Source organism: Vombatus ursinus, unplaced genomic scaffold, assembly GCF_900497805.2.
Source record: "Vombatus ursinus unplaced genomic scaffold, bare-nosed wombat genome assembly UNPS02014814.1, whole genome shotgun sequence".
Classification (NCBI taxonomy): domain Eukaryota; kingdom Metazoa; phylum Chordata; class Mammalia; order Diprotodontia; family Vombatidae; genus Vombatus; species Vombatus ursinus.
In genome coordinates this window covers 14,290,463-14,308,962 of record NW_020954592.1, presented here as the reverse complement: position 1 = coordinate 14,308,962, position 18,500 = coordinate 14,290,463, and the positions used below count along the sequence as shown (strand labels likewise).

General features: G+C 37.5%; 1 protein-coding gene across 2 annotated transcripts in view; it reads right to left on the bottom strand.

The window, feature by feature from the left end:
• Positions 1-18,500, bottom strand: part of CDKL5 (cyclin dependent kinase like 5) — a 266,772-nt gene that overhangs the window by 17,631 nt on the left and 230,641 nt on the right. For both annotated transcript variants that reach the window (XM_027835406.1, XM_027835407.1), the window contains exons 15-16: positions 17,483-17,606; positions 5,035-5,134 (exon numbers count right to left, since the gene is read on the bottom strand). In XM_027835406.1, the coding sequence (XP_027691207.1) occupies positions 5,035-5,134; positions 17,483-17,606 (224 nt within the window). The remainder of the gene's footprint in view (positions 1-5,034; positions 5,135-17,482; positions 17,607-18,500) is intronic.

The window sequence follows — 18,500 nt, the reverse complement described above, 5'->3', positions numbered from 1 at the left end:
GTGACTCTTTTACCACTAGGATAATTCTGTTTTTTAAGGTGTCGTTTTCTTCTGTATTTTTTTTGGTACCTCTTTCATCAAGCAAGCTATTACTCTCCCTCTTTTACAGATAAGGAAACTAAGCCTCAGTAAGGTAAAGGGGTCATGTAGACTGGGACTTGAGCCCAGATGTGCCCTGACTCCAAGTCAAGAACTTGTCCCACTTCATCATGCTGCCTTGCCTCTAGATACTGCTGTTCTTACTGCTATTTCTGGAGCCTGGAGTGCAATCAGAAAAGGCTGTGAAGCTGTGTATGGAGGAGGTGGCGTCTGAGCTCAGTTTTGAAGGAAACTTAAGGACTGCATTCCAGGAACAGAAAAGTAAGGAGGGTGGAAATATAGGTGAGGGGTAGCTTGTGAAGGGATTTAAATGTTAAATAGAGGAATTTACATTTAATCCTTGAGGTAATAGGTAAGTGACACCTGAACTTTAAGAATATTACTTTGGCAGACACATAGAGAATGGATTGGAGAGAAACTTGAGGCAGGGAGATCAATTTGGGGCCAATGTGATAGTCCAGGCAAGAGAGGATGAGGGCCTGGATTGGAGTGTTGACTATATGAGTGTAGAATCAATAAGAGCTGGAAACTGATTGTAATGAGGGATGTGAGGGAGTTAGGAGTTGAATATGACTGAGGCTGTGAACCTGGGCAGCTGGAAGGATGGTGATGATTTCAACAGAAATAGGATTGTTCAGAAGATGGGTGGGCTTAGAGGGAATAATGAGATCTGCTGTAGATGTGTTGAGTTTGAGGTGGCTACAGGAATCCATTTTGAGATGTCTAAGAGGCAGCTAGAGATGTGTGACTGTAACTCTGCAGAAAGGTTAGGACTGACTATACAGATCTGAGAGTCATCCGCATAGATATGATAACTAAACCCCTGGGGGCTGATGAAGTCACCTAGAAAGAAAACAGAATAGGGGCTTGGCCAGAGCCTTGGAGAATACCAACAGTTAGCAAATGAGATACGGTTGATATGGCAAAAGATACTGAGAAGGAATGGTCAGATAGGTAACAGGAGAATTAAAAAACATTTAGTTAGCTTGTAGCCTACCCAGGTCTTTCTCTAGAAATAACAGATTTCTCTAGAAATACACAGATCAAAGAACTCTCCCCTATCCCTATTCCCTTCCTCCAAGTCTCAAGCAAATAGTCAAGTTAACAATCTCAGATGCAGTCACAGATGAGGGTCAGGTTTACTCCCCCAAACTGTGGCTCAACTCCATGTTATTTATTCCTCCAGCTCCAAGGCCACAAATTTGTTCCTGTTCTCTCCAGGAACTTCCCTTCTTTCTCCAGAAAGCTGAGTCCAGGAAGTACCTTTTGCCCCTCCTCCAGGAGACTGAGGCTCAGAAACTCATTACTCTGCCCCCAACTATTGTCACCTTTGGAATCATATTATTCTCTCTTCTGGGGCTACATGATTACCCTGCCCACAGTTATCTCTGAGACTCAACTAATGTCTCTCCACAGCTTAGCTTAGGAAGTCTTGCTATTATATCACTGCTGTGGCTACTCTCTGCTCTGAGGCCAAGAGGTTTGCTTTGTCTCTCCTCTGGGGTTGTGAAGTTGTGTAGTTCCGGGGCATTGGGGGCGGGGATGGACAACAGATAAGATTCATATTTTGGAAACCAAAGTCTATTCTCAAGCCTTTAGCCACTGCTCAGTTTTCTCCAGATTTCTCTGACCCTTTCAAAGATCTATCTACAGATCTTCTATAAGCTCGAGTCTCAGCATGGGTTTGATTTTACAATATCTTTCTCTAACAAAATCCTCTTCCTACTCCCACGCCCAGTCTCAATCCATCAATCAAAATATTTGCATCCATCAAGAAAGGACAATCAAAGTTCTTCCCACCTACCAAGAATCCAAAATCAAAGACCCAAACAGCGGTCGCAGCCTTGAAGCTTATCAGGTTGACCAGGCCATCTCTTCATTTCCCACCCTGCTTCACTCCTCTGGACTTCTCCATCATGCCTCCAGGAACCTTACCATTGTGAACCTCATCATCCTGCAAGATCAAATCAACCTTGGTACTTACACATCACCAGTACCCTTTGCTCCTCTGACTGGATGGTGCACCCAACAGCTTCAAAACCTGCATTTAAGGAGGAAGCCAAGCCAACCATCTCTTCATTTCCTACCTGGCTGCACTCCTTTGGATTTTTCCATCATATCCCCACACAGGGGACACCTTCAATTTGCAGCTTCCTTTGGGGTGTCATCTCCCCATTAGGTTATAAGTTTCTTGAGGGCAGGAACTTTTTCTTATTCATATTTATATCCCTAGTGCTTAGCACAGTGCCTGGCACATGGCTAACATATAATTAACTGCCCAACCAGTCACACACTTTAAGTAGGATTTCAACTCAAATGGCTTTATAACAGTGAAGATCCCATGGTTTCCTTTCTCTCTAGTCTTTTTTATTCGGGTTAAAGGTTCCAAAATATATGATACATTTCATAAAATAACTCACATTATAAAAATCAGTATACAGGGAAAACCTGAAAATATCCTACAATAATCTCATGCATTTCCATCATTGATGGTCCAGCCCAGAAATAGGATGACTGACACTGGAATTATAAAGTCAGCAATTATAAAGCCAGGCTCATCACTGCTGGCTATTACCCTATATCCTTCCTCCCCTTAGTTGTTAAATTCATTAAGAATAATGTCTACAACTGGTGCCTCCATTTCCTCTTTTTATACTCTTCTAAAACCTCTGCCATATGGCTTTAGACCTCATCATCCAACTGAAACTGCTTTCCTCAAAGTCACCAATGACCTATTGCCAAATCTAATCTTTTTCTTAATCCTTACCTCCTTGACCTCTCTATAGCATTTGACCCTGTGGAGCACCCCTCCCTTTTAGACACTTTCTTCTCTTTAGGGTTTTGTGACACCACTCTCTTCTGTTTCTCCTCCTATCTATTCAACTGTTCCTTCTCAGTCTCCTTTGTTGGCTCTTTATCCATATTATTCCCACTAACCAAGGGAGAAAGGGAATAAGCATTTATTAAGTGCACTCTATGTGCCAGGCACTGAGGCATGCACTGGGTTTACAAATACAAAGAACAAAACAATCTCTACTTGCAAGAAAATGGGTGTGCTGGGAGCCCTGGAGTTAGGAAGACCTAAATTCAAATCTGGCCTCAGATACATCCTAGCTATGTGACCCTGGGCAAGTCACTTAACCTTGTTTGCCTCCACTTTCTCATCTGTAAAATGAGCTGAAGGAGGAAATGTCACTCCAAGAAAACCCGCAATGAAGTCATGAAGAGTCAAAAATAACTAATCAGAAAAACAATTCTAATGGGAAAAAAAGAAGTAAATCTATACTTCTATTCAGAACAAATATAATTAAATACAAAGTAGTCAAGTTCAAGGTAATTTGGAAGAGAGGAATAAACACTTATTAAGTGTCTGCTAGTGCAGGGCACAGGCCTCAATGCTAGAGATACAAATATAATACTCTCAAGGTACTTACATTCTACTGGAGAAGCAACATGGGTTGATAAAGATATATGAAGAATAAATATAAAGATAATAAATCCAAGGGAGTTAGGGCACAAAGAGTTGGTGGGGCCAGGAGGTGGTCCAGAAGTAGAAGGTGAATCTTGAGCTATGTCTTGAAGGAAAAGAAGGATGCTTTTAAAGCCCATCATAACTTGGCCACTTCCTACCTGTCTAGTCACCTTATGCCCTACTTTCCTCTACATACTCTGTAGTTCAGGGACACCAACCTCCAAGGTGTTGCTTATGTTTGGAACTCCTCCTCTATACCTCCTGGCTTCCTTCAAGTCTCAGCTAAAATCTCACCTGCAAGAAGTCTTTCCCAGTCTGTCTCAACACCTCCAATTTATTTTTTACATACTTTGTTTGTATACTGTGGTCTCCATCCCCCAATTATAAGCTTCTTGAGGACAAGGGCTGTTTTTGTCTTTCTTTGTAACCCTAACACTTAGCACAATGTCAGGTATGTAGTAAGTTCTTACTAAATGCTTGTCTTAACTCTAAGGAGAAAATGAAAAAGGAATGAATGCCAGGGATGGCAGACGGCTTATGTAAAGGCTTGTATAAAGAGAGATGGGAGATGAGATGCCGTTTGTGAGGGACAGCAAGAAGGCCAGTTTGGTTGAACTACAGAGTGCAGTGAAGAGAATATATGTAATGAGGCCAGAAAGATAGGTTCTAGTCAGGTTGTGAAGAGTTTTATAAATTAAAGAAGCGAATTTACATTTTATCATAGTGGCAAGAAGAAACCATTGGTGTTTACTGAATAAGAGAGTAACATGATCGGATCTGTACTTAAAAAAAATCACTTTGGCAGGTGAATGGAAGATAAAGTGTGAAAAAACTTGAGCCAGGGAGAATAACTTGGAAGTTGCTGCAATAGCCTGGGCAAGAGGCAATATGGGCCTGAATTACGGTGGTGGCTGTGTGAGCAGAAATGATGAGAGGTGGAAAAGGCAAGACTTGACAACTGACTACAGAACTGATGTTCTGTAATAAAATAAGGGAGAATGCGGAGTCTAGGATAATGACAAGGTAATGAACTTGTGAGACAGAAAGGAGAGTATTTACTTCCACAAAGAATTTGTGAATTTAAATGAGTTTATTTATCAAATGCACTACAGACAAATAAAAAAGCTTGGAAATGAATTGCAACTAAAGTTCATTGTGCATTTTCTGTTCTTACAAGATATTTTGTAGATGAATCTGTGATACTTCAGTGAGCAGAGGATACATGCATCCATTAGAATAGGAACAAGGATTTCTGGTGTGACAAAATAAAAATGTTTCTGTACAGAATTTCAAATGAGGAAAAAAAATAAATTTGATGCTAACTATGAAGCCCAAGTAGAATTTAAGACAAGGATTAGGATGGATAACATATACAACATAACCAACATAGAACATTTGTAACGCTAACTTTAGAATAACTCAGAACGCACATCACAGTATAAAAAAGTCAATGCTTTGCTTACTGTTTGAGATTTCTTCTTTTTCTTTTTCATGGATCTAAAAAAGCCCTGCTTCTCCTTCTCCTTGAGTTGTTCAGCATGACTAATATTTTCAGGGCTTTTCCTAAATGGAAAAACATTTTAATTGTGTTAATAAACTTTTAATCATTTTTCATATGACAAAGAAAAATGTTACTATCCAAAATGTCTGACTTTAGGCTTAAAAAGAGCTACATAAAGAACTAAGCAAGAAAAAATGCAAAAATATTCTCATGGAAACTAAGCATGTTAAGATTGCAGTTATTCTAGTCAGAGTTAATGGAACCAATCTACTACTTTAGCAGAGGTTATGGAATGATACCATGTTGATTAGAACTCCTACCATTCAAGATTCTGAATAACATGTGAATTAAAAGGTTGATCATCTACAAAGCAGAACTGCAGGCATTTTGATACATTTCCCATTAAACCCACAACTGGAAAAACTGTAATTAAGCATAAAAATAGTATTTCTACTTAGTCATTGTGGAAAAAAAAAGTCAAATATTTAAAAACTAGGTTTCCTTTAAAGCCCAATTAAGAAAAATAGCAAACTGGGAGGGAGGGGGGTGGAGAAAAACTACATATAATGTGTTTTATCACCAAGAAATATTAAGGAGAAAAAAAAAGGTTTTGAGTTGAACTACTGATGTAAGCTTACATCCAATGGCACTGATAAATATTATTTTAATGAAAAATGAAAAAAGCTAGAAATAGATAATATTAATAATAATTCATTTACTTTAATGCTAAAAAGAGGGATTATATCACTTAGTTTAATTATTTTTCACAAGGTTATTTTGAAAATCAAATGAGATAAATTGTGTAAAAGTAGTTGGACAAATACCCATATAAATGTACACTATTATTATTTTTAAAGCAGTTGAACTATAATTATCCTGCAAGTAGAAATTTTGCCTACTTTCATAAAATTATGAAAAATTATAACTACAAATAAAATAAAAAGTTACTTTTTTCCATGAAGAATTTTATCCTTTTATACTTAACACCTAAAGCAGACCAAGAGCAGAAAATTAAAAAAAAAAAACTTTTACTGAATGAGGCAATTAAAGGAACTGCAGTTAATCCAAATTTGTGTCTTTAAGAACACATAATATCAATTTATGGATTAAAAGAAATAAGGACATATCCACAAAGTAGACACCTTCTGCCTACATTTGGCTAAATCAAAACACAAATGGGAAAAAGAATGAAAAGGACCATGGTAAAATCAATTTATAAAAATAGGACACCAAAATCAAGGGCAAGGGGGAACAGATAGAAAGAAATGTGAATGTTAGAGGCAAGAAAAATGACTGACATAACAATGGTTTTTTGTGCATTTGGAGCATAAAACTGCTTCAGTAATTAATAGATGAAATTGAAAAGAATATTCTAAGGAAGTACAATTTCCCTTAGGAAAACTTTCCAAGTGCCTGTGAATATTATTAAAAAGAGGGTAACATTTTTTCACAGCATTTCCCCCCACTCTATTTCATTATAATACAAAAAGCAAGACAATGTTCTACCTCTTGAAGTAGATATCTTTAAGCAAAAAAATACTTTTGGTAGTCAATTCAGATTGATAGTCCTTAATAACGGAAATTTTCAAACATGAGGGGTATAGAGAGAATTGAAGATTCTCCAATGACAACAATGACAAGGAGTGATTCTCTAAATGATTCTTTGAGGTGTTACTAAGGAGATGGCTAGCTCCTTCAAACACAATGAGCAGATCATTAAATTACTGAAATTTCATGCTTCCTAATGAGTGAATCCCCCTAATTACAAGGCCTTTGTGGAATACCAATAATGATATCCCTCTTTGAAAGGGATCTAAGACTTTATATACTAGTCTGTATTTCATGGCAAAATTATAGAGAGGCCCCAGTGCAGAAACAACAATATTATCATTCTTCTTTTATTTGTAAAATATGCAGATGTAAATATCAATTTCCTTTCTTGATAATGCTAAATAAACAAAATAAGCATTGTCATATATGCCCCAGGATCACAGAAGAATTCTTAAAGATAGATTCCATCAACTGATGTAACACTCTAACCAAATTTCAAAGGTTTTAGCTCGTGCTTATGACCAAAAAAACTTTCCCTAAGTCTTTTTTAAATGAAATTCAAAGAGAAAGAAACTAGGATGACCTGACAAAAGATATGAAGAGTAGGGGCAACTAATAAACAAGATAAAATAGCTAAAGGCAACCTAGAACATACCAGAAACTAAGCTCAGAGAATATAAGCGTGATATTTTGTCCCTAAAATAGAAGAAAAGTTAAAATATTTACACAAGCAAGATGAAATAACGCGTATCAGTGGGGCTGGGGTTCAGGTTGCTATACAAAGAATTTTCATTATGAAGCTAGAGGGATAAGGGTTCAGACTAGTTTTGAAGTCTACATTTTGAATACATTTGAAGTCACTTTTTCTTATGGTTAAAAACTCCTGGTGGTAGAGCCAAGATGGAAGAGTAAAAGCAGTGACATGCTTGAGCTCTCCCCTAAACCCCTCCAAATATCTGTAAAAAATGGCTCTAAACAAATTCTAGTGCAGCAGAACCCACAAAAAGTCAGAGTGAAACAAACTTCCAGCCCAAGACAACTTGGGTGGTTGATTGGAAAGGTCTGCTGCGCCAGGTTGGGAGAGGAGTGCAGTTCAGTGTGGGCCATGCAGGCAAAGACAGGGCCTCAGAGAACCTGGAGCAGTCCTCAGAGGACTAAATCACCAGCAGCTATAGTGGTTTCCAGACTTCTCAATCCACAAACACCAAAGACAACTCAGAAGGTCAGTAGGAAAGGTCTGTCCGACCTCGGTGAGAGAGAAGCGTAGTCCAGCCCCAGTCCTGGCACAGTTGTGGGGTGGTGGCTGCTTCTGGATCTCTTGGCCCACGGACAGAGGGGGGGTTCCAGCATCTGATCAGAGGGGGATTGCAGGGATCTCTTTGCTGGTGCTGAGACAGGATTCTCTTGCTTTACTCCTTCTTGGATCTGGGTTGCAGTCTTGGGGTAAGGAGGGGTGCTGGTGTGGTGAAGAGAGAATTCTCCTCACAGTTCCAAGGCAGAAAAGAGTGCTTGTGGTCACTCACAGACCAAAGCACAGACCAGAAAAGGAGTAAACACCTTGCCTTAGATCATACCACCTTGGAAGAACTGAAAATTTACAGGTCCCTAGAAGTACATCTGAAAATAGCTGCACAAAACCCCTGAAGCTTGGGACAGTACAACCTCCACACTGGAGATAGACCCGAACTTTAACAAAACCTTAACAAAGAATTAAGGCTGGGAACATGAGCAAACCACAGAGAAAAAAGTCAGACCATAGAATCTTACTTTGGTGACAAAGAAGATCAAAACATGCAACCAGAAGACAACAAAGTCAAAGTTTCTACATCCAAAGCCTCCAAGAAAAATATGAATCAGTCCCAAAACATGGAAGAGCTCAAAAAGGATTTTGAAAATCAAGTAAGAAAAAGAGAGGAAAAACTGGGAAGAGAAATGAGAGTGGTACAAGAAAGTCATGAAAAACAAGTCAACAGCTTGATAAAGGAGACCTAAAAAAATACTGAAGAAAATAACACCTTAAATAATAGACTAACCCAAATGGCAAAAGAGGTCCAAAAAGCCAATGAAGAGAAGAATACTTTAAAAAGCAGAATTGACCAAATAGAAAACGAAGTCCAAAAGCTTACTGAAGAAAATAATTTCTTTAAAATTAGAATGGAGCAAATGGAAGCTAATGACTTTATGAGGAATCAAGAAACTATAAAACAAAACCAAAAGAATGAAAAAATAGAAGACAATGTGAAATATCTCACTGGAAAAACAATTGACCTGGAAAACAGAATCAGGAGAGATCATTTAAAAATTATTGGACTACCTGAAAGCCATGATCAAAAAAAGGGCCTAGACATCATCTTTCAAGAAATTATCAAAGAATACTGCCCTAAGAGGGTAAAATAGAAATTGAAAGAATCCACCAATCACCTCCTGAAAGAGATTCGCAAAGGAAAACTCCTAGGAATACTGTAGCCAAATTCCAGAGTTCCCAGGTCAAGGAGAAAATATTGCAAGCAGCCAGAAAGAAACAATTCAAGTATTGTAGAAACATAATCAAGATAACACAAGATTTAGAAGCTTCTACATTAAGGGATAGAAGAACTTGGAATATGATATTCCAGATGTCAAAGGAGCTAGGACTAAAACCAAGAATCACTTACCCAGCAAAACTGAGTACAATTCTTCAGGGGAAAAAATGGACATTCAGTGAAATAGAGGAATTTCAAGTATTCTTGATGAAAAGACCAGAGCTGAATAGAAAATCTGACTTTCTGATACAAGACTCAAGAGACACATGGAAAGGTAAATAGGAAAGAGAAATCATAAGGGACTTATTAAAGTTAAACTGTTTAAATTCTTACATGGAAAGAGATGATATTTGTAACTCATGAGACCTTTCTCAGGATTAGGGTAGTTAGAGGGGAAAAAGAAATACATATTTTATATATATATACAGATAGATATAGATATGCATATATAGATTATATATATAGACAGAGGGCACAGGGTGAGTTGAAGATGAAAGGATGATATCTAAAAAATAAAATTAAGGGGTGAGAGAGGATTATACTGGGAGAAGGAGAAAGGGAGAGGTAGAATGGGGTAAATTATCTCACATAAAACAGACAAGAAAAAGGTTTCATAGTAGAGGGGAAGTGGGGGAAGGTGAAAGGGAATGAGTGAATCTTACTCTCATCGGATTTGGCTTAAGGAGGGAATAACATACACACTCAATTAGGTATGGAAATCTATCTTATAGGAAAATAGGAGGGAAGGGAATAAAAGAGGAGGAGATGATAGAAGGGAGGGCAGATTGGGGGAGGGATAATCAGAAGCAAACACTTTTGAGGAGGGATAGGGTCAAAGGAAAGAATAGAATAAATGGGGGGGGTGGGATAGGATGAAGGGAAATATAGTTTTTCACAACATGCCTATTATGGAAGTGTTTTTCATGACTATACATGTATAACCTGTATCAAGTTGCTTGCCTTCTCAATGATGGTGACTGGGGAGGGAGGAAGGGAGAAAATTTGAAACCCCAAATTTTAAAAATACATGTTAAAAATTATTTTTATATGCAACTGGGAAATAAGATATACCAAAATGGGGTACAGAAATCTATCCTGTCCTACAGGAAAACAGAAGGAGAAGGGGATAAGAGAAAGGGGGTATGATAGAAGGGAGGGTATATTAGGGGAAGGGGTATTCAGAATGCATGCTGTCTTGAAGTGGGGAGAAGGAAGAGATGGGGAGAAAATTTGAAACTCAAAATCTTGTGGAAGTGAATGTTGAAAACTAAAAATAAATAAATTAATTTTTAAAATCCCACAAAATACTCCAATCTTTCCCTACTCTTCCTCCAAAATAATGATAGTTAAGCTTTGCTTAGAGTTTAGAAAATATGGAGTATGACCCCAAAAATTGGGGTTAGAGGTGCTGGTGCCTGCTTTTCAGATAGATGGTACTCAATGTAATATTTACTGAATAAATGAGAGAAACAGGGAGATCAAAGAAGAGACTGAAGTCATGTTTTCCCTTGCGCTATAAGTCACATGAAAACTATGTATCTACTATTTGCCTAATCCGCATACACTTTGTGCCCTGTGATCCTTTCACACTGTGGAATAAACATACACTGAAGTGACTTCACATATGTACATGTTAGACTGCAGTGGACAGTAGAGGAAAGCACAGCACAGAAGAAAATAAAAAAAGAAAGGTCATAAATTCTTGGAACTAAGTCTTCAGAAGAGAAGACTGTCAAATAACAAGTAATCAGCAGTTGGCTTATGGAATTTTCTGTTGAGGAATAGTCCATTTGATGATAGTATCTCCACAGCAAAGCACACTGAAAAGAAATGAGTAACCACAAATTTTAGAGTGGTTTTTACTAGGAGCAGGAACACAGACAGAAGGGGGAAAAAAAAAGACAGTTGTTAGATAGCAAGGAAGGAGACAGAAAACACCCCCTCCCCAGGGTGTGTGTGTGTGTGTGTGTGTGTGTGAAATTACATTAGTGGAGAAAAGTGTTTCCATCCTGTCTGTCCTATGTTGCATTTGATATGTTTTATTTTTTATTATTACAACATGAACTACTTTTTTTTTGTTTTATTTTGTTTTTTTTTTGTTTTGTTTTTAGGCAATTGGGGTTAAGTGACTTGCCCAGAGTCACACAGCTAGTAAGTGTCAAGTGTTTGGTCTGAGGCCAGATTTGAACTCAGGTCCTCCTGACTTCAGGGCCGGTGCTCTATCCACTGCGACACCTAGCTGCCCTAACATGAACTACTTTAATGAGGTAGAAGGGAAGGAGGGAAGAAAAAAATCAAGTAACTAATCTAAATCCAAGAATAAATAAAGGAAGTAAAGCATGATAAACACATGAACTACTTATTAAGGATGAAAATTCATTCACTCATTTAATAAACTTATTAAGAACCTATTGTGTACAGAGTACTGTGCTAGGAAGTGGGGGTGATATGAAGATGTAAGAGTTTCTGAAGAAGGGGTAGTATACAAAGATGTATGAAGCACTGCCCTTGCCCTCAAGGAGCTTACATACTTGGTAAACAAATCTAGTAGGAGAAAAGTTGTTTAATCAAATTGCAAAAATATTTTTGTTCACTTAATGCTTACTAGCTGTGGGACCCTGGGCAAATCACTTAACCCTGATCACCTCACTAGAAAAAAAGAAAAAAAAAAGAAAAGAAAATGTTAAAAAAAATATTTTTGTTCCATCAGATTGGTTAATTAGAGAATTAATATAATCAGGTAGTCAATGACAAGAGTTTCTGAATCCAAATAAGCATGAGTAAATTCAAGGATCAGAAAAAAGTCCTGGAGACAACTGATAACTATAAAACCAAAAAGGCAAATTCCTAAATATTAGGCTTTTAATTACTGAAAACTTAGAAAACTTGTGAACTCTGTGATCAGATAGTGTCACAGAAGACACAAATTTTTAAAAAAATATATAAAACAATAACAAAAGTTAACTTTCTGTTAAAAATCTGCATGGGCTGTTGATGATAAGCCATTATGAACCCATTATGAATACCATTACACTTCCAACTCTTCATGAGAAGACACAGACCATGCATTGTCTAGACAAGCTAAAGCTTACTCCTTTAATCTGCAAGACTTATTTGGTCTACTTTTCATGGAAATTTATGTAAAATGGAATACATAACTCGTTCCTTCTTAAAGGACCTAATTTATTGAATGCAATTTAACCTTTTATTGGTGCCTTGGGTATAGACATCAATATAGTAGTAATATAGTACAGAACATTAACAGAATGCTAATATGCAGGACACCTTTCCAGGGCTACTGAGTATATGGGGTTGTTTGCATCTATGCAAAATGGCTCAAGCCTTCTATGATTTTTAAGTTTATTTTTAAGTTACTTTAAAGCTTAATTGAACGGGTGTTGCCTCAGGCAAACTGAGACCTGGGAAAGACCTTAGCTTAAGAAGACCAAAGTCTCCCACTGCATCTGAGGTCATCTCTAGTCTTTCTGACCTGTAATTTGCCACTGGACTTTGATTACCCTGAAGGAAAGAGTGAGGCTGGTAACTTTGTACAGCCCTGCCTCATTTAAATCTAATTCACTTGCAAGTTAAGACATCATCCTCCTGATGTCATTGGTCTTCTTCGAGAATGAGGGACAAACAACAATAACAATAACAACAACAATATTTTTTACCAAAATAAGAGTAAATTCTGAGGAAGGGCCTCAGGGCCCTTTACTTGGGCTGCTCAAATGCCTTTCTGGCTTCTAAGTTCATAACTGTGTTATGGATAGTTGAGGTTGTTGCATAAATGATCTCTAGATAAGTGAGGTACTAGTGTAATATGTGCTTACAAAATCAAAAAGATAGTTTAACATTAGTAATACATATTCTACAGTTACAGCATGAAACAAACAAGTAATAAATTAGTCAACTGCGAACTGTGTTTTTAATACAAGAGTTACCAAACTAAATACTTTCCCTCCCAAATACATGTACAAAATACAGTGAACAAATTATAGACATTGTTCAAGAAAATAGAAGAAGATCCTAGATGAATTATTTTATGACTTTATGTGAAGAAATTGATAAGAATCTCAACAACATATCGGTGGAAGCCATACAAAAGCCAATTCACATATGGAAAGTAGGGCAACTTTGTAGTCTTACATAGCAATCCCACGGCAATGCCATTTGCATAGTACCCTGCCGCCTCCATCTCCCTTTCCTTCCCTTCCCTGACCTATCTCTGTGATTCTTACTTTCACAAACATTTTTACCAAGCTTTTCTATACTTCCTCTACTACAGTCCTACTCCAATGACTCTTCACGGCATGGTGGTTCCTCCCAGCAGACTCTGGCAAGTTTGACCAAGCTAGAAAGGCATTAAGTCCCACATATGGATTATATGTTTGTCATCCAAGGACCAACTTTGAGAAATTCATGACCTAGGTGAAGGGTGATGAACATTTTGGTCACAGCAAATCATGAAGACCATCTATTAAGGCACAGAGGGTAGTAACCTGTCTTAGTGGAGGAAGTACTGGTTCCAACAAAATCTTAAAGAACTGAAGCTTTTACTTGTGCTAATTTAATGATGGATGTAGTCAAAATAATTATTAAAATGTTGAAAATACTGATTATTGTCTGATTTGATTTCTAGTTCACTTAATTCTTGTGGTCCTGTGTAAATATGCAAACAGTTCAACCCCTTGCACCCTTCTCCCCTCCTTCCAGAAAAATACCTATAACTAGTTATAGGATAGTCAAACATAAAACCATAGAATATTAGACTAGAAGGGCCCTCACAAGTCACCTAATCCCACTGTGTTATTTTACAGATAAGCACCAGCTTATCTGGCGTTCATTCTATTGCACATTGCTGTAGAGTACTAGAAAAATGACTCCTTCACGTGGTCCTTATATGGTCCAGCTAGCAATCTCAACTGTTTTCACTGTCTTTACAGCTATATTTTAATAAATGTTTCCTTACTGAAAACCGAGCTCATTGATATCTAAAAGATCATTTCTTTGACCTTTTATTGCATAGAATATACTTATCATATATGCTATAAAGCTTAAAACAGACTCTCAGAAATCATTAATGACAGGCAATGAGAGTGAGGAGCTAAGCATGACATTAAGGTTATGAACCCAGGTGGCTGGAGAAGTTTGGGATAACAGACAGTTTTTGGTGTGAAGAAAATTAGTTCAGTTGTAGATATTTTAATTTATGGTTAAGATCACTTAGGTTGAGTTAGGTTAGAATAAATACCCAGTTTGAAATATCCAAACAGGGAGTTAGGAATGAATGTAGGACTGGAGCTAGGATACATAGCTTTGGAAATTATTATCTTCCAGATGTAACAAGTTGTGGTGCACAGAATACTACTGTGCTATAAGAAATGATGAAAAGTGAAGTGAATAGAACTAAGAGAACACTGTATATAGTAACAGCAATACTGTTTTAAGAACGACTTTAAGCAACTAACTTATTTTGACTATTATAAATATACAAACTAAAAATAAAGGACATATAAAGAAAGAAGTTATCTGCAGCTAGAAAAAGAACTGATAAACAGAAGTATGTATAGAATAATTTTACATATATGTGCATATTTATATCTAATGGTAGCCATCTCTAGGGCATGGGGGGAAGAAATTTACATATTAACTTTGTTGTATATGTGAAGGAATAGCAAGTTGTACATGGTAGATTTGCAGTTTCATGTGCAATCATCTTTTTTATGGTACTGTGTTATGGAAATGCTTGTTTTGTTCTGTGAATTGAAAAAAGTTTTTTTTTTTTTTTTTTTTTTTTTACAAAATTAGTTATTATCTTAATAGGGATGATATCTGAATCCATGGGACCTGATGAGACCACCAAGTGAGATGGTATAGTGGGAGAGGGGAAGAGGGCCAAGGACAAGATTAAACAAAAGACAGCAAAGGACATTGAGAAAGAGTGACTGGACATGTACCAGGAGAGAACTATGTCATGAAACGAGGACTGAGAAAAGACCATTGGCAAATCGAAATTCAATAAAGGTAGATTGAGGCAAGTTTCTCTGAGCAGGATAACAGTTTATTAGTACGGTACGAACCTACCAATAGAATGAGCCAACGGCTACCTCAGTTTCTAAGCCAAAGACTCCTAGATGAAGATGCAAATCCTTTTTATAAGCATGAAACAAAGAACATAACAGGACAGGCAAGGAAATTTTATAATTGGTAACAGGGTTGACATCATGAGGGTAAAGATAACATGACTGGTTACAGAGTTGAGGGTGGGGGACAATATGATGATTGGTTGGAAACTGGGAATGAAGGCTGATAACATCCCCCCTCCATCCCTCCCGTGACTAAGAAAAATTCATTGTTTGAGTTCACCTGCAAGGTCAGAGATAGTGGACCAGACATCCTTGAAGGATAGCTCAGTAGTATAAAGATACTAGACCAGACTCCCTGGTAGCCACTCATATCCCTCAAGAATAACAGATTTCTTTGAGACAAGAATAGAACAGGGATTGGCAGATTTCCAAACTTAATTCATTATAGGCCAGCAGAATTTCTGAAATAAGTTCAGAAACAAAGAAATGTGACTTAGGCAATTACAAGACAAAATCAATTAGAGAGTAAAATCAAATACAAAATCAATGCTTGCTTTTCTTACTATCTGGCAATTTAAGAGAACACTGGTAACATTGGAAGGAGTTGGTTCAATAGACTGATAAAGTTGGAAGCCAGATTTCAGAGTTAAGAAGAGAGTAAGCAGAGAGGAAATGGAAGCACTTAGTGCAGACAGATTTGTCAAGAAAGGAGGAGAGAGATAGGATGATAACTAGTGAAGGTGGTCAAATCAAGTGAGAGTATTTTTTTTCTTTTTCTTTTTTTTTTTTTTAGGGCAATTGGGGTTAAGTGACTTGCCCAAGGCCACACAGCTAGTAAGTGTCAAGTGTTTGGTCTGAGGCCGGATTTGAACCCAGGTCCTGACTTTAGGGCCGGTGCTCTATTCATTGTGCCACCTAGCTGCCTCCAAGTGACAGTATTTTAAGAATGAAGGAGACAGGTGTGTTTATGGGCAGCAGTGACGAATCTATTAGATAAGGAGAGATTGAAGATTAAAGAGTGAAGATGAAGGGGGAAGGAGGACAATCTGTTGGACAAGGCAGGAGGGGTTGAGATCAAGGATACGTAGAGTGAGGCCAGAGCCTTGGCAAGAAGGGCCACCAGCTTGTCAGAAACAGGAGTAAAAAAGGAGACAATGAAGGGAAGTGCTTGAGTAATGTGAGATGACAAAGAGAGAAGTATCTTTTGTAAGTGGCCTCAATTTTTTTTAGTGAAGCACGAAAGGGTCAGGTGTGGGGTGCTACTTGAGGACAGGTAGGAAAGCCTGTAGCAGTAGCTGTGGGGAGTAGAAGGGAGAATCTATTAGAAAAAAGTGGAACCTTATTGCTACAATGGGACCCAGTCTGGATCAGAGAACATAATTTTGTAGTGGTCCCAATCAGCATGATTTTATGTTGTTCTCTTGCTCCAGTGAATGGCTGTTTGATAGAAACAAAGGTGCCAGATTGTGGAAGAAATCAGTTATAGTTTGCAATGAGTGATAGGTGAGAGGCAAAGGGTTTGAGAGCATAGAGTTAGAATTTCTCACCAAGGGGCAACTAGGTAGCGTAGTGGATAGAGCACTGGCCCTGGAGTCAGGAGGACCTGAGTTCAAATCTGGCCTCAGACACATGATATTCACTAGCTATGTGACCCTGGGCAAGTCACTTAACCCTGATGGCCTCATAAAAAAAAGAAGAAGAAGAAGAAGAAGTAGTATTGCTCGCCAAGAAATTTAGTTTGTCCAAACAGCATACAGGGAATTTTTTCATCTTTACTATGAATGACAGGGATGAAGAGACAAAAATAAGAAAACTTGTTGATGTTATTGTGACCCCACGCCACTGTCATCCACTGTCATTTAGCAATTAACTTTTATTATAAAATGCTACTGTTCCTAGGAATTGCCCTGGGAGACATGGATCTTCTTCTTGGAGGCCAGAGGGAGAAAGCAATACCATAATCTATTTCTAGCCTAAGTCAGAAGAGCATAAAGGAAGATTCATAAGAGTGTATTTATCTTCCAAGAAGAGCCTTCTTTCATATAACATTTAAATGCCAAACTTTTCTTCTATCAAGAGACAATAATAAATCACATTTCTTTATCAAGTAACTCGCCAGAAAAAGGAGATTTGTCACGGCAAGAAAAACTCATCTGAAGAGTTTCTCCAGGGTTTGCGAGCACCTCTTTACATTAGAATTTTCAGATCTCTGCTTTAAGATAAATCAAAAGTGAAATGAAATACTTACCATGGATCAAATGTTGTTTGTCTTTTTGAATGGTTTGTCCCAGAGCTGCTCTCTGATGGCAGAGAAGCAACTCTGGATGGTACATTATTTTCATGGAATGAATTATCCGGACGTGGAGATGGAACTAAATAAAAAAAAAGTCCACAGTTACTAAGAAAGCTCTTTTTGTCCAAGCTGATTCACTATGTCATTGTACTTCAATCCCCTTTATCTCTCACCAAAAAAGGGAAAACAGAATGCAAACCCTGCTCCCATACACTCTGGTCATTTGACATAACTGTGACTTGAGCATGATAACTTAAACATTTCCATTTTTTCCATTTTTCATTATTCGTAATGCGGCAATAACTCAATATATTATCATGTACTCTTGGCACAAAATTGATTTGACTCGGCTTAACTGAACTGACTTGTTCAATTAAAAAATATAGGATATTAAAATATATAAACATGAATTTTAGTTTTTTTATATTTCTTGATGTAGCTTTTAGAAAAACAAAAGACAAAAATCATGGGATCCAATTATTCAAGTATCAAAGGCTTAGTTTTCTATACAAAATATAGCATATTCTACATAAGAAAATAAAAACTGTCTCCCCCGATGCATGATGACTTCCCTAGAGTTTTCCACTGCAGAACAAAAGACACATAAAACAAAGTTGTAACAATGATGAGCCAATGCCCTGCCTCCAACCTCCCTATCCCCCCATCAATTTCTTCCATCAATTTCTAAATTTAGCATTAAAAAGAAACATGTACTTAATTTCATAGCAAACACAAAAAATAACTATAGACAAATAAAGGTAAATGATACCTTACTTTCTACTCTGTAAAGGAGGGTAACCAGGTTAGTGAGGGGACTAAAAAACCCACTTCATATGAAGAGTTTTTGGTGGAGATGGAAATGTTTAGCCTAGAGAATGTGGGGTTGAGAGGCATCAGAGATGCTTTTAATTATCTGAAAGGCTGTCATATGGAAAAAGAATTAGATTTGTTCTGTGTGCACATTATAAGGAGG